Source organism: Talpa europaea, assembly GCF_964194135.1.
Source record: "Talpa europaea genome assembly, chromosome: 12".
Lineage (NCBI taxonomy): Eukaryota > Metazoa > Chordata > Mammalia > Eulipotyphla > Talpidae > Talpa > Talpa europaea.
The window spans coordinates 88,681,552-88,698,227 of NC_140079.1; the positions used below are offsets into that span (position 1 = coordinate 88,681,552).

The window sequence follows — 16,676 nt, forward strand, 5'->3', positions numbered from 1 at the left end:
AAGGGAGGAGCGCACGGTAAAGATCTGGGCTTCACAAAAGCGAAGATGTGGAGATGTGGGCAGTTCCCCTCTCCACACACCTCCCAGGCAGCACACCCAGAGGGAGCAGGTGGGCTGGCGTATTGGCCTCCCTGCCTGAGGGTCTCCCCGCCTGAGGGTCTCCCCGCCTGAGGGTCTCCCAGCCTGAGGGTCTCCCCCGCCTGAGGGTCTCCCCCGCCTGAGGGTCTCCCCCGCCTGAGGGTCTCCCCGCCTGAGGGTCTCCCCCGCCTGAGGGTCTCCCCCGCCTGAGGGTCTCCCCCGCTTGAGGGTCTCCCCCGCCTGAGGGTCTCCCCGCCTGAGGGTCTCCCAGCCTGAGGGTCTCCCCCGCTTGAGGGTCTCTCCGCCTGAGGGTCTCCCCGCCTGAGGGTCTCCCCCGCCTGAGGGTCTCCCCCGCCTGAGGGTCTCCCCCGCTTGAGGGTCTCCCCTGCTTGAGGGTCTCCCCGCCTGAGGGTCTCCCCCGACTGAGGGTCTCCCCCGCTGGAGGGTCTCCCCGCCTGAGGGTCTCCCCGCCTGAGGGTCTCCCCCGCCTGAGGGTCTCCCCGCCTAGAGTCTCCCCAGCACATTCAGCCACGCCGGCTTCCCCGGGCCCCGGGCCACCAGAAGCCCCAGGGCGAAGAAGGGCGTCCCGCGCAGCCCCTTGGGAAGGAAGGGCCCATTGACTGAGGCGCCCGCGGGGGCAGACGCAGCGCTGCGCCCGGCACCCCCGCGAGGGAGCGGGTCCCTGAGGCCGCCCCCGCAGGACGCCCGCCCGTGGCCACGACCGCGCACTCGGCGGCCACCAGAACCCTCCGCTTGTCCCTCCGCGAGGCAAAGGAGTTCCCCTCCCGTTCCCCGTCAGAAAGGACTTGGCGCCTACTCCCCAGCAGGGCTTCTTCCTCCTCAAAGACGTCTCCCCGCCTCCCAGACGCCCTGGCTGGGGAGGACGCCCACTCCCCTTTCTCGTACTTTTGCACCGTCCCCGGCACAATGCTGCGGCTCCGCTGTGTCCCTACGCCCCGGGAACGCTCCTTCCTCAGCGAGCGTCCTCACGCCTCAGGACCCCCGGCGCGAGTCCCCCCCCCGCGCGCTCTCGCGAGAGCCCGCCACGCAGCCCTCCCCCGCCCGCCCCGCAGCCACCGACAGCCACCCCGGCCCCTCGCCGGCGACGAAGCCTCGGCCTCAGACCCCGAGGCGCGCGGTCGCGGCGGCGCATGCGTGACCGCGGCTCCCAGCGCCCCCCGCGCAGTCCGCGGGCGGAGCGGACGAGGCCGCGCGCGGGGACCCGGCGGCCGCCCCCCGTGAGGCCTGGCTTCCTCCCCGCGGCTTGTCTCCCCTCAGGGGCAGGACGACCGCGCGGCCGTCCCTTGGCGGGCGGAGGCTTCCTGAGGAAGCCGGGGACCGGGAAGAGCCCGGCGCGGGCCTCGAACACCGCCGGCCCCCTCAGCCCCCCGCGGCGGCCTGGGCGCGCCGGCGTGCCCCGAGCCTCGAACCCGGCCGGGCGGCGCCGGCACCTCCGGCCGCGCCCTCGCCGAGCCGCGCCGCGGCCGGGTGGCCCCGGTCCCTGCCACACCCCCTCCCGGCCCCGCCGTCCGCCCCCCGCCCTCCTGTCCTCAGTCCCGGGGATCTTCTCCCGGTCCGCTGGCCTCGCCGCTGCCGACATTGCACTAAAAGAGATGCACCCCGGAAAGGCAAATCGCGGGGGCGCAGCTTGTTTGGAGGCGAGGCCGGGTGTGTGGACCTTAGCGTGCCCAGCCACCTTGTCGAGGGCCTGGGATAGATCCGATTCATCAGCCTCGGAGTGCCCCTTTCCTGCCAAGTCTACCGATTTTTGCCTCCCTGTCTTCTCACACTTCCAAAAACGATAAGCGGGGAGCTCCCCGGAGATTTGTTTTATCTGAGTCTGCTTCGAGCTAGACGTGAGGGCGACCCCTCACATGCTGTTCAGAGCATGGCTGTGTCCCCTCAGATCGATACCCCCCTGGAAGTGGAGGGATGCCTAATAATGAAAGTGGAAAAAGACGCCGACTGGCCCTCGGAGCCCATTCTGGAGAGATCAGACAGCTCCGAGGCGGAGACCTTTCGCCAAGGCTTCAGGCAGTTCTGTTACTCGGATGTGGCTGGACCCCACGAAGCTTTCAGTAAACTCTGGGAACTTTGCTGCCGGTGGCTGAAGCCAGAAATGCGTTCCAAGGAGCAGATCCTGGAGCTGCTGGTGATTGAGCAGTTTCTCACCATTTTACCCGAGAAGATTCAGGCTTGGGCGCAGAAGCAGTGCCCCGAGAGTGGAGAGGAGGCGGTGGCGCTGGTCGTACACTGGGAGAAGGAGACAGGACGGCTAAGACAGCAGGTGAGAGGATTTTTTAATTTCGGAGGAAAAGAATGGGGAGGAACGCGCTGTAGGGTGTGCATTAGCCTTCGTTATGGAAATACATGGCGCGAATGAAAAACCTCTAAGGGAATCCACTTGAAAGGGGTCAGAATTTCATGATAAATAGAAAAAAAAACAGCTTTGGTTGAAATAGTATCTTGCAAATGAAACTATTATGTATCTAAGTGTTTGTTTTAAATCCTTGGTATAAAGCTCCCCCCCAAAAAAAAAAATTATATGAGAGAACAATATATTATTTGTTTCATGGGATTTGACTTTTGCAGGATGAGCCGTTCCCCAACCACCACCTCCCCCCAAAAAGAAAGAAAAGGACAGAATATCATCAGTTATCCCAGGGGCCTCTCTAATCCTTTAATAGTCCATCCCATGCTCTGAAGTGCCCTCAGTGCCAGCATCCTTGTCGCTCTTCTCCAGTTCAACTAAAAATGACTCTGCATGGTCTTCTAGTTCTTTGATTTCCAAGGGCCCTTCCATTAACCTCATGAAATCCTGCACAGGATTTCCATCTGTGTGAGGATCCAACTATCTGTGGGTTGCTGTGTTGGTCAAGGATAGACACTAGATGTGGAGATTATTTTTTAAGTTTTTTAACTGTCTGGTGTATTTGTGTTCTGATAACTTTTATTTCTTTGTGAACCTAAGAGATGTGAGAACTCAAATGTCTGTTCTAATAACAAAGAGGCTCTGTATTTCCCTGCTGACAGATTTTTCCCCTGCTGTATATTAATAAGGATCACTCTTCTATTTTCTTACACCCAGACTTATGGACAGTACCATTAACCCAACGACCTAAAAGACTCCATTGGGACTGGAGTCAAATTTCATACTTTCTCACATGTTCTGGCCTTCCTAGATATCTTTGTCAGGGGAATGTAGCCCGATCTGGCCTTCTTTTTTCCTCCTTTCCATTATGGCATTGATTTTCCCAGGTTAGCAGTCCTGTGCACTCAGAGAAGCAAGTCCCACTTGGAGCAGCATGGGAAATGGCAGATTTTCAGCTAGAGCAGGTGGAGACCCAGCCCAGAGTGGTGTCTCGCAATGAAGCTGGAAGCCTGCACTCGGGACACCAGGAGTTGCTGAACCAAAAGCGAGACCATCAGCCCTTACTCAGGAATGGTAAGAACAGAGCTCAAAGCATGTCCAGTGCAGAGATCATGACAGATATATTTTGGAGCCCAAATTCCATCACTTGCTCTGGGTAGAGCCCCTTGAGTGTATATATATATATATATATATATAGAGAGAGAGAGAGAGAGAGAGAGAGAGAAAATTGCATATTTGGGGAGAGAGACTTCATTTGCTTCAAGAGTTGGAAATATGTTTGTCATAAGTCAAAGGGTTTTTAAAGATGGGATCTAGGAAAATTTAGATTGCCCACGCTGACCTCAAGGTTTCGCAATGTTATTTAAAATCTTAATTCTGTCGGCTTATATATGCATTTTTGACTGATTATAAACAACTCAAGAAGATGTTGAAAAGGAAAAACATTGATTTTCAAAAATTGACTCAAAAATAAGGCATCACAGAAGTGAAATATGAGAGTGATAAATAATAAGACATCATAGAGAAGGAACCACTGATGTTCATAGCTGCCCTTGACGTTAGTGAATGAAGTCAAATATAAGGAAATAAACACCCTAACCTTCCCAGTCCACAGTGATCTCTCCATCCCCAGAGTGTCGTGTCAGACTAAAGAGAGGAATGAAAGATCACTGAACCTTCAGTAAAAAGACTTGAGTTTATACACAATGGAATATTACTCAGCAATCAAAAAAGATAAACTCATGCAATTTGCAGCAACATGGATGGAGCTGGAAGGGATCATGCTCAGGGAAATAAGCCAGAAAGAAAAAGAAAAATACTGGATGGTCTCACTCATAGCAGGAATTTAGAAAACCTAGATAAGGGACCAGGAAAAAGACTAATTATAATAAAGTAAAAATCAAAATCAACAAGCAACTATAAACCAGAGACACACTGGTGGGGGGAGGAAGGATTAGGGTCATAATAGGAGAGTAGGAATTGTATGGCGAATATAATCAAGATGAAAATGCATACATGGTGCAAAAATGAAAAATAATGTAAAATATATATAAAATGAAAAAATTAATAAAGTCTAGCAAAGTTAAAAAAAAAAGACTTGAGTTTATATCCAGTTTCTGCCCCTCTATTTAATCTTGGGAAAGTAATACAAAAAGGGACATGAATGCAAAGAGGAAGAGATTAGGCTTTAGAGGCAGACAACCTAGGCTCAAAACCTAGCTCTGCCATTTTTTGTCTGTGTGGCCTTGGTCAGGTTACCTAGCTTCTCAAACTTTCCATTCTCTTATCTGTAAATGGAAAATAGTAAGATTGTTAGTGTAGATTAAGAGAGGCATAGTAAAAGGGCCAATCATGCTCAGTAAATGTTAGTTTCCTTTCTCCCATAAGGGACTTTGATCTTTTAAATTCCAAAACTATTTAACCCCTCATCAAAAGGCAGGATTCACTACTAGGCACCCCTGCCTCCTTATCCCCCTTGAAATCCATAACATGGTAAGATACTTTGCAAATATTTATAGTTTCTGATTTTTCAGTGTGTGTTCATCATCAAGATTTCCTTTTACACATTGATTAGAGGCACACACTTTAGCAGTAAGCTTAGTTGGATAAATTCATGGTATTAAGGAATTCCCAGGGTGTTAAGGAATTCCTAAAGTAGAAAAGTTTGTTGAGGTATTTACTGGGGGAATGAAGGATAGAAAATGTGTGGAATGGCTATCTCATAAAAGTGAATTTATTCTAAAAAAGGACCAATAATTTCAGCTGGTGAGCCTAAAGGGAGATTATGTTTCCAAGGAAGTGGTTCCATTTGCTGCTGTAGAAAGCAGTGGATACGCTTTTGAATTCTCAGTCCACAGTAATATTTATTCTTGAAGTTTCCTCTAGATAGTGAGTTCTAGAGTAGGGGTTAGATTTGCTTCATCTAAATTTACATAGCTACTTTTCACCTTTTGAGGGGTGTATTTGCCCAGAGTATTCAGTACTGTGTCTCTGTGTATGCCATCCTCTTTAGAACAGTATACACTCAGAGCAGACTAATGTGAGAGGTTGCAAAGTGGTAATTTACATGCCAAATCATGCTTGTTTTATTTCACCTTGGTATAGCTGCTATACCAAAGCCATAGTCTCACAATGACACATCAGCTGGAGCTGAGCATTGGCTGTACACTCTCAATAGAATATGTGCACTTTAAGTTCCCCGTAGCCTATACCTGACCATTTAATGATGTCCTTACTTACTCCCAAAAAGCATCTGTTTATGAACCCTGCCTTAGGGTACTGTGGTTTTAGGCATTGTTCTGAACACATTGAGAAAAGATAAATTCATATTTATTAGTTTTTATACATGTTTATTTCTTAAAAGGAGAAGCAGCATGAATTAAAGGATCAGAGCCTGGAGCGCTGACTGTTTCTTTCTCTTCTTACAGCTCGGTCTTCTCCCTGGGTTCCTGCTTCTGCTGACGATTGGAACACTGTAGATCAGGAAGTAACAACCACGCTTCTTCCTGTTGTGTCCCAGGTTAGTTGTACTTGTTCTCTCTGGCCTTTCTTCTTAGGGTCACAAATATTTCCTTTGCCTTCTCTGTCCTCAAACTTGTAAAAGTCCAAGAGATGTTTTCCCCCTTGTTCCTTTTTTAGAAAAGATTAGACCCAGCCATCTGAGTAATGGGACTCCTCGTTGGATCACTTCCCTTAGGATTCTTTATAGTGTCTTCTGCCTCATTGACACATAACATACACTTGCTTCCTTAATTTTAATTCTTCTTTGGGGCCCATCTGTGCTTCGTACATAATCATTCAAAGACCTGTATGATTATCTTGGTAGTCACTGCTATTACTGTTGTTACAGGGGCCGATGAAAGATGTACACATGGCAAGAGGTTTTTCCTACAAGAAGAGTGTGCATCAGGTTCCTGCTCACAGAGACCTCTACTATGATACTAGGAAGGACAGTGTTGGGAATGTGGTCTCCCTGGGTAAGTATTCTTCACCTTTGCAAATAAAAACCATGGGGATTTCTAATATATTCATATCTGCTGATGATAAAATGGTTTTAAATGTTAATACTTTAAAGACCTCCTTAGGTTGTTCAGTCATTTCTGTGGTCATACCAGACATAATAATCACTTATCCATGTTCTTTTACCTCACTCATTCCTTTCTTCCAGTTTAAAAATATTTTTTCTTGTAATTTAGTGATTAAAACATTGGACAGGTGTTTTTATATTTATATTGCTTATCTGAAAACATGCACACTTCCACTATACTAAAAGTCACATTATGTTTTTAGGATATATTTTTACTTAACACAGTACCCTAATACTTTGTGCAGTGCCCAACATATGCATCCAGAAAATATTTGTTGGGATGGATATAAATCTTATAAATGGAGGAAAAGACGTAATTTCAATACAGTGCTTAAAATCATGTTGTGAATTATTTAAATAGCTACAATTTACATAACCACTGAAATGTCACTTTACAAGCAAATTTTTGAAGAATTTTATCATCCACATTAGTAGGGATAAATGTGCTTCACATGTGAGCTATAAATCAAAAACTACTTATGAATAAAATTATGACCCTAAAATGTGCATTAAGGCTTACTAAACATACTACAAACTTGTGCTGCTGTATTAATAGGGTTAGCCAGTAAATAACATTAAAAATTCCCTGGTGGCAGTAGCACATTTAAGAGATTCAGTAGCTGTACTGGACAGAACAATAATAGAACATTTCTTTCCTTGCAAAAAGTTCTGTTGAACAACACTGTATGTAGACGCTAAAGTATAGAGATGACAAAATAGACCATGTTAAATTGAATGAATAAACCAACATTTATATATAATTTTTTTAAAGATTTATCCACTTACGCATACAAGAGCTGGGGTACAGGCCAGAGATGTGGGGGTGAGAGGATTCACCAGAGACAGAGTGGGGAACAGAACAGGCAGATCTACTGAAATACACTGCTGAGGGGAGCAGTGGGCGAGTCAGGAGAGGTCTCCTGCACCATGTGGCCTGCTCCCTGGCCAGCTGGGGATCGAACTCGTGCTGCAGAGGCTGTGGACAGCTTCACAGGTTGTGTCTTAAACCCTGTGCCACCAGGGAGGCCCCAACAATTATATATAATTAGAAAACAATTTAAGCAGTTGGAGAAAACAACCAACTTAAGATAACACCGATGACATTCTGCCGGTAACAAAGCGTTCTTCTCAAGGTAGCAGACATCCCAGCCATCTGCCTAGCTGTGTGCATGATAGATGTTCCCTAGTGTGCCTTGAATCACTAGTAAAATGCTGCATTGGAGTCTTTAGTAAAATCTTCCACAAATGGGATGGGGACCATATTTGGCGATTTCAGCCTAGCCCCTTCATGTATAATTAGTTATGGAAAGACACATGTCCAGAATCACCTGTCCCAGTCTTTCATCATAGATTTTACAACAAACCTGTTGGGCACTGGACACCAGATGACCATCTATTTAATAGATAACCATCTTCTTAGTAGTCCCAGCACCTCTTTGAATAAAGGGTATTATTCTCCCAGAGAGATTAAGAAACTTCCCCTGGTTAGAAAGTTAATTAAGTGTAGAACTAGGATTAAAATCTAAGACATGTTGGTCTCTACAATGTTATAAGATAACAGAAATTCAATTTTCTTCCCTATTCTTACATCTCTTCCCTATTAACTTTGCCAGATGTATCCAAAACATCTTGATTTCACATCTCTCATAGCTTCAGTGTCTATACGTGTGTTAGAGCATGAGGGATCATGGAGAACATACATAAGTACATTTTATTTTATAAGTAACAAATATTGGTTAGGAGCACACTATGAATCTAATAAAATGTTAGATAGTGAGGGTAACTAACAGGTAACAAACTATTTCTTACCCTTGCAAAACAGGTAACAAACTATTTCTTAAGAAACAAACTGTTTCTTACCCTAAAAAATTTTCCTTTAAAAATTAGCAGTGGAGTGAAGCTGTCTGCAGCCTCTGCAGCGCCGGTTTGATCCCTGCCTGCTGGCGAGGGTCCCGCATGGCGCGGCAGACCTCTCCTGTCACACCTGCTACTTCCCTCAACAGTGTATTTTGTCAGTCTGCCTGTTCTGTCTCTGGTGAATCCTATCACCCTCCCGTGCATCTGGCCTATACCCCGGTTCTCGTATTAATAAATAAAATAAATCTTTAAAAATAATATAAATAAAAATAAAAATTAGCAGTGGAAATAAGTAGTACATACATGAGAAGTAAAAGGGCAGAGTAAGTTAGTGCCAAAGAACTTGTGTAAGAATAACTATACTGAGGCACTGTCACAATTCAAGAAGAGTTGATTTGGACAAGGCCTTTATTTTTGTGAGGTTTTTTCCATTATTTTTTAAATAGAAATAGCATTGTATGAGTTTCAGATTTATGTCTTTGAAAATGAACATAAAAATAAATCTACATCTACATTAATTAAGTTCACCACTAAAAAAATCCAATTCTGTACTTCACCTCAACGTCTAAGTGTGAAGAAATTGTCCAGGAGAGTACACTACAGAGACTGGAGTATGCAGTGATCACCTCTATGTCTAGCATTGACTGTATTTCTCTTCCTATAGGAAGTACAGTGTCAACATCTAACAAGATAGCCCGGTTGGAGCAAAGAAAGGAGCCATGGACCATAGGTCTACATTCTACTAATAAGAGGAATATTCTGCGAAGCAGCTACATCAAGGAAAAGTCAATTCATGCTGTTCAGATCCCTGCAAGGAATGCAGGAAAAACGTGGAGAGAGCAACAGCAGTGGGGTTTAGAAGATGAGAAGATAGCCGGTGTACATTGGAGCTATGAGGAAACTAAGACTTTTCTTGCAATTCTTAAAGAGTCTCGCTTTTATGAGACACTTCAGGCTTGTCCCCGAAACAGTCAGGTATATGGTGCTGTAGCGGAATGGTTGAGAGAATGTGGCTTCCTCCGAACACCAGAACAATGTCGGACCAAGTTCAAAAGTCTCCAGAAGAGCTATCGAAAAGTGAGAAATGGCCATGTGCTAGAACCCTGTGCCTTCTTCGAGGACATGGATGCTTTGTTGAACCCTGCAGCCCATGCTTCATCCACTGACAAGCCAAAAGAGGTTATATCTCTCCCCAAACTAAAGAGAACTGGTATCACTGCTGAAGAACAGGTCAGTTTGGTGGAAGATGAAGAAGCAGCAGAAGAATCTGATGGTGATGAAATAGGCGTTGAATTTCTCCGGAAACCTGAGATGCGTGGTGCCCCTGTCTTGTTTCAGAACCTGAGTGGTAAGAATTGTGCTTTTGTTTTTCTTGCATGAAATTGGATGGTGTGGGCTTGTGGTAAAGAAATAGACAAGAAGTGACCAAACCCAAGGAGTGCTGCAACAAGTGCCTGGACCCCAGTCACTACGATTGGCCACACACTATGAAAAAGTACTCTCAGGTTTGTTACTCTGAGTTACAGCACTGAGAGGCTGTGGAGGATTCTTTTCAGGTGAGAGCACTGCATGAATTGTGAGTACTTTTGTCCTGTGGGAAAAATGTAAGTGGAGTCAAAAGATTCTCAGGATTGAACATTATCTGAGAATTGGTATAAAGCCATCAGTTGTACTAACTTGTAATCAGTCAAGGGTACACTATTACTCTGGATAGCCAGTAAAAGAATGTGTAACTGACCCCAAAAAAAAGAAATGGAAAAAAAGAAATTCTAAACAAAAAGGAGAGAAAAGGGCATACAAAGTAGAAGACTCAAATGAGAAAAAAATACTAAGATGGTAAACATAAATTGAAATACATCATTAAACTACAAATCAAAAGACTAAGATTATCAAATTCTTAAAAAAAAAAAAAGTAAGAACCAGAGACATTGAAATCAAAAGGATAGAAAAGGATGCACCATATAAAAAAAAAGCTAGTGTTTAAATTTAGGGACTGGGATGTGCAGAACTACACTGCCAGCTAACAACAGTTTGACCGCAGACACATCATGTACTATCCTGAGCTTCAATTTTCTCAATTTCAATACAATATGTCTGAAATGTCAGAGTTGTTGGTGTTAAATGAGATCATATAGGTGAAGGCATTCTGCAGATGTTAAGGTGCAGTAAAACGTTGCCTAGTATCACTGTTATTAGTAATGTTTCTCTGCCTTATGGGAAAAATGATCAGTTCTTATAGAGAATGAGAAAAATAAATTGGACTAGGAGGGTTAGGAATGTACCCATGACTATATTCGGAAGAAACATCTCAAGAAAAAGATGGGAAGATGCAATGTAGGCATATACAGATATTCATAGCTTAGAAATCCAGCTCTTGGAGTTTGTGGGAACCAGTGATAGAACTAGAAGAGTAGACCCAACAACAGAGAGCAGAAATGAGTTTGTTTCTACTACAGATATAAAACACAAAAGCACACTTAACAGACTTATTCAAACACATCATGAGAAATTTTATTTTGCTATAAAAGCAGAACTTTCATCTCTCAAAATAGAGGACTCAGTGACATCAAAACTACTCTGTTCAAAGTTCTCTTCAAGGAAAACTGGTTAAAAAGATGATAGGAACTTTATAGGGAAAGTTCCTGCTCCTAGTCCATTTTTCTCAATTGTTTTTGAAAGACAGCCAAATCCTTAGTCACTATAGCAGTGAAGATTTGGGGGACTGCATATGTACTCTGCCAAGTAAATTCTGAAATCCCTATTACCAATTTTAATTTAAAAATCCAATAAGTATTTTCTCTGTATATTCATTTGAATTATTATCTGTACAACTTGGGTCTTCCTATTCAGAAACGAAGTGTCTCCATTTTTATAGTCTTTTATGTCTTTCAATACATTATTACAAAGTTTTTATATACAAAATGAGACCTTGTTTTTAGCAAAACTTATTCCCAGGCATTTTATAGTCCCTGTTGCTACTGTGAGTGGGATTTGTTTTCTTTGACCCCATCTACTTTGTAATATGTGAAGGCTACAGATTCCTTATACCTTTGAACTTTATCTTTGAACGGCAGGTGTGCACTGGGGCTATGAGGAAACCAAGACTTTTCTTGATATCCTACGTGAGACTCGGTTTTATGAAGCACTTCAAGCTTGCCATCGGAAAAGTAAGTTGTATGGTGCTGTAGCAGAACAACTGCGAGAGTGTGGCTTCCTTCGGACACCAGAACAGTGTCGAACAAAGTTCAAAAGCCTCCAGAAAAGTTACCGCAAAGTGAAGAATGGTCACGTACTAGAGTCCTGTGCATTCTACAAGGAGATGGATGCCCTGATTAACTCTCGTGCACCTGTCCCCTCCGCCAACACAGCAGAGCAAGTCCCATCACCCTCAACTCAAGAAAGAGAAGATATTGAGATTGAATCCCAGGAACCTACAGACTGGGAACCTGAGGACACCTCACAGGAGGCAATAGTAGAAGATTCTGGCAGTGAGAGAATGAGTGAGGATGAAATTGTGCAAGTGTCAGAATTCCAGGGACCTGCAGATCTACTACAAAGTCCAAGTGGTAAGTATCGTCAAGGGGTTGTAGTCTGAAAGAGGAAGAAGTGTGATTTACTGAAGAGTCAGTATATCTGGCACATCATTCGTAAATACTTGCCCATTAAATGGTCGAGGGTCCTGTGCTATTTGAGAGAATGAGCTGTAGCAATGAATGAAGTCCCCTTTCTCATGGTGGTTCTGTTTAAGGGAGAAGCTTACATTCTAGTGATTCAGTCTTTGGATCTCAGCCTCGATTTTTTTCTATATGGGTCAGACAATGTTTTATATCTCTTGAAAATACTGTGGGGAAGATCTTAGAATTATGCATGAGAAAAACGCAAATGAAGAAGATACTGTCATAAGCTCAAAACAGAAATATCTGTTATGTGTGATGTGCATGAGAAAATGAATAGGCAGAGACAAGATAAAACAGAGACTTTCTCTGGTTCTGAGCTTCACTGTGTATTTCCCTCATGGGCTTCTTTCCCGCAGTCCAGACTAGTATTACCACTTCACATACCATGGTTTTCTCTCTTTCATCCCACTTGTCCTTCGCACTTAAAACCATAGAAATATTTTTGACACCTTCTCTCCCATTGTTTACATACAGACAGATGATACTGGGTTTTTTTCAGCTGTTGTAGAACTATCTATTCCAACTCTAGCTACTATAGTCACTATCTTAGTTTAGTCTTTCTCTATCTCTTGCCTAGACTATTGTAAGTTCCCAAGCCAATTTTCTCCATCAGTCTTGTATTAAGGTTCCATGGCCATCCTTAATCTGAGCTCATATTTCTGCCCTTACCTATTATTATTTTCCTTCCTGCATTCTCCCCAGCCCATGCCACAGTCACTTGGGATTGCAGGACATCAACAGTTTCCACTTAATATGTGAAGGGAGATATATGTTTAGGGCAGGTATATCAGATGCTTAAGAATCAGGGTTTGAGAATAAAGCCTTCCTTTACAGCTTGTGAAATACAGATAAATCGAGGTGATGCCTCAATTTAGTTCTAAATGATCTGGGTCACGGGTGCAGGGAGTATGTGGCAGTGGGGATAGAACAAGATTGGCTATGAGTGGATGGTTGTTACAGCTAGGGAAATTTTTCATGGAAGGTCATTATATATACTGACCTTTTTACTCTTCTATATGTTTAAATTTTCCATAATAAAAAACGTATCCAGAACCACACAATTGATAAATGATCAATGTAGAATCCGAACCAGAGTTGTCTGATCCCTAAGCCTCCATTTCTTCACCACATTGTGTTCTCCAGCCATAAAATTTCCTGGAAAAGCTGGAATTCAGGATGTTCTTTGTAGTGAATGTGGAATGTAGATGAGAGAGTCAGAAGAAGATCATTTCAGTTTGAAGAACAGTGAGAATTTACATTTGAATTAGTATGGTCTGTGCATGAGACAACCAGAAAAACAAAGTGGCAGGAGTGTTTGAGGAGAAGAAAGAAGGATTCTTAGATGTGATGAGTTGTGGATGAACTTAGAAATACATTGAGGAATTTGCACATGATCACTAGAATCTACTCTCAACAATCTACTCTCAACAATCTACATCTGCAGTCTACAGAGAAAAGAAACAAGCAATTGAACTAAATAAAACAAAAACAGATTTTTTGCCTATAAGACCAATTAGTAGTTACCAGAAGGGAAAGAGGCAGAGGGTGGGTAAATCAGGCCAAAGGGGACAATTGTAGGGTCAAGGATAGAATTGAATTCGTGTTGATTCTCAATGAATACCTGAAACATGTTATAATAGAGTATTACTTCCATTAAAAAAAAATTTAATGTAAAAAAAATTTTAATGTTAAAAAATAAACACTAATGAATTATAGTATATCTTAGTATAAGTGTAGAATACTAGAAGTAGAATGATGATAGAATGGAACTTCAAGGAGATAGCATGCTAAGTTGCTCCTATTTTAGTTATATTGATGGAGAATAAATGGCTTCCATTTTAATTCAGAAAACATTTTTGAAGACCAGTTTTGTACTGGAAATTATTTGTACATTGAACTGAAAGAAAAGAAGACATAATGGATTATGGAAGAGCCACTAGACCTGAGGCCATTGAAGTATCCAGGGGTCATAACATAAAACCTTATAGACCGTGTTTATATCAATACATTTAATGGTGTGAAATTTTTATTGTCCTTTTTTTCAGATTTTGAAATTGGAAGTAGTGTCAAGGAGGATGCAACACAGGTAATATATAAGGACGTGGAGCAAAATAGAGCATTAATAGAAAAGTCTAAAATGGTTGTTTCCCAAAACACTGATCTCGGTAAATACCATAAAAGAGAATGCATCTCAGGAAGACAATGGGAAAATCTTCAAGGAATCAGACAGGGAAAATTAATATCTCAACCTAAAGACTTAGGGAAAACTATAGTACATCAAAGGTCCTTCATGGGAAAAAGACCCTACAGACTTCTCAAATATGGAGAAAACTTTGGAAGGAGTACTCGCCTTATGTGCCGGATGACCCATCAGAAGGAAAATCCTTATAAGTGTAGTGTCTGTGGGAAGTGCTTTGGTCGAAGCAGGAGCCTAATCAGACACCAAAGAATCCACACAGGAGAAAAACCTTTTAAATGTCTTGACTGTGGAAAGAGCTTCAATGACTCCTCAAACTTTGGTGCCCACCAGAGAATCCACACAGGAGAGAAGCCCTACAGATGTGGAGAGTGTGGGAAATGCTTTAGCCAGAGCTCAAGTCTTATTATACATCAGAGAACCCACACTGGAGAAAAGCCCTATCAGTGTGGAGAATGTGGGAAAAGCTTTACCAACAGTTCTCATTTTAGTGCCCATAGGAGAGTCCACACTGGTGAGAATCCCTACAAATGTGTGGACTGTGAAAAAAGCTTCAATAACTGTACAAGATTTCGAGAACATCGGAGAATGCACACTGGAGAGAAGCCTTATGGATGTGCCCAGTGTGGCAAACGTTTCAGCAAGGGTGCTGTTCTCGCCAAACACCGGGAGGTTCATATGAGAGAAAGGCTCTTGCCTCATCCTCCATCTATGTATTCCCCAGAGAACCCATATAAGGGGAAGACTGATGAATTCAGGAAAACTTTTTGATAGTGATCTCTTTTTTTCCTAAATGTCCCTCTAGCCATTTCACCCAAATCTCACTCTTGAAAGCAATCCTTTCTTAGCTATAAAGTGTAATGCCCAAGATTAGCTTGAGAATATACAAACTAAAGACTTGGATCCAATTCTTACCTCTCCCTCTATTTGGATCAGTCTGCTCCTCTCCTCCTGTGTGTCTCAATTTCTCCTTTAAAAGAGTGGGGAAGCTTTGAGTTTAGAATGAAATTTTCTTCAGTATGTTGAGGCCACGCTTGGATTTCTGAGTCCAGCAACATTCAAGATCCTTCAGTGTAGGCGAGAGTTGTTTTCAAGGAAATGAAAAATGCTGAAAGTTTTTTTGTTTTGTTACCTGCCATACGAGAGTCTGGATGCAACTTAAATCACAGAGTTAAGTGTTTGGGTAGAACTTTCAGTTGTCTGATTAGAACAACATCAAATCCATGTTGGTTTTAAAGATACGAAAGGAGACAGAAGATGTTATAGCTTCCTTCCGAAGCCTATTGCAGTGTTCCTTTTTTGTGTCAAGAAGTTGATCCAAATAGTGAGGTCGAATCCTTGTGTTGTCATTGAAATCTCGTTATGACATGCCTTGCCCTCCATAGAGAGGAGAAGCAACTGATCACTTGTCATCCTTTGTATCAGCCTCTTCTTTACCTGAAGACTGAAACCCCTTTGGGCTGCTGCTTCTTCAGCCTATATGTAATCCAGTTCCTTTTACTGTTTCTCATAAGTCCTACACTTACCTCTTAATTGTTCTGGGTGCTGTTGTCTGATTCTTCTGAACTACCATGCCCTTCTCAGATTGACTAGGATGCATGCTCTTGGTATGTCTCATCCAAATAAAGTAGAATTCCAGACATGTTCTAGTTCTACCCTCTAACTTCTCTGGTTCTTAGGTAGAGCATGACTGGTATGTTGCTGTATTTTATGCCCCCTAGTCCCATACTTCAATATATAATAGTTTTCTAAAACTTTCACTATGGGGGGTGAGGGTCCAGGAAGAAGTGAGGTAGATACCTGAAACATTTAATGTTTCTAAGACTCCATGGGCCTGCTTTAGATCAGCTAGCCACCTCAGTCCAGGCCAGCACCTCCAGAAAGGTTTGTTAAATACTCCATTCTCCTTTCTGAGGCTTCTAGTCCCTATCATAGGATCATAAACCTGTGTAATTTGTGCAACTCTATAGCTCACTGAATGAAAGTAGAGTTACAGATACTTCTTATCCAGTATGCCATTTTTGTTTTTCTCATTCCTGTTTGTCTGAAAAATCTCTTTGATAACCCCCTAGCACTAGCCAGATAAATATTGAAAGAAGGGTTCAGATAAGGGGATAGTCTTCTATGGAAGTTACAGGTAAGACCCACAAATGTGGCTGTCCACAGCTGGTTGCTTTAGAATGAGGCATTTATATCCTTAACATGGAGGTAACCTGGAGTGGCTTTGCTTTGGGGAGGGAGAAACCCAGAACTGAAACTGTGGTTTATTTTGAGCTTCTCTCTCCTTTGCTGCTCTCTTGTTTGAGGACATCTGGAGTTTGTTTTGTTTTTTTTTTTTTTTTCTTGAGTATGTTTGAATCTTTTGAAACTTGTTCAGCAGAGTATCAAGGAGGGTTAGACAATGTAGAA

General features: G+C 43.1%; 1 protein-coding gene across 1 annotated transcript; it reads left to right on the forward strand.

Moving 5' to 3' along the window:
- Nucleotides 1–1,966: 1,966 nt before the first annotated feature.
- ZKSCAN2 (zinc finger with KRAB and SCAN domains 2) lies at nt 1,967–15,038 on the forward strand (the record flags this gene model as incomplete). The annotated part of the gene is made up of 7 exons (XM_084250212.1): nt 1,967–2,365; nt 3,337–3,523; nt 5,878–5,969; nt 6,300–6,426; nt 9,058–9,741; nt 11,468–11,959; nt 14,116–15,038. The coding sequence occupies 7 exons, from the start codon at nt 1,967–1,969 to the stop codon at nt 15,036–15,038; spliced, it is 2,904 nt and encodes a 967-aa protein (XP_084106338.1).
- Between the last annotated feature and the right edge of the window lie 1,638 nt (nt 15,039–16,676).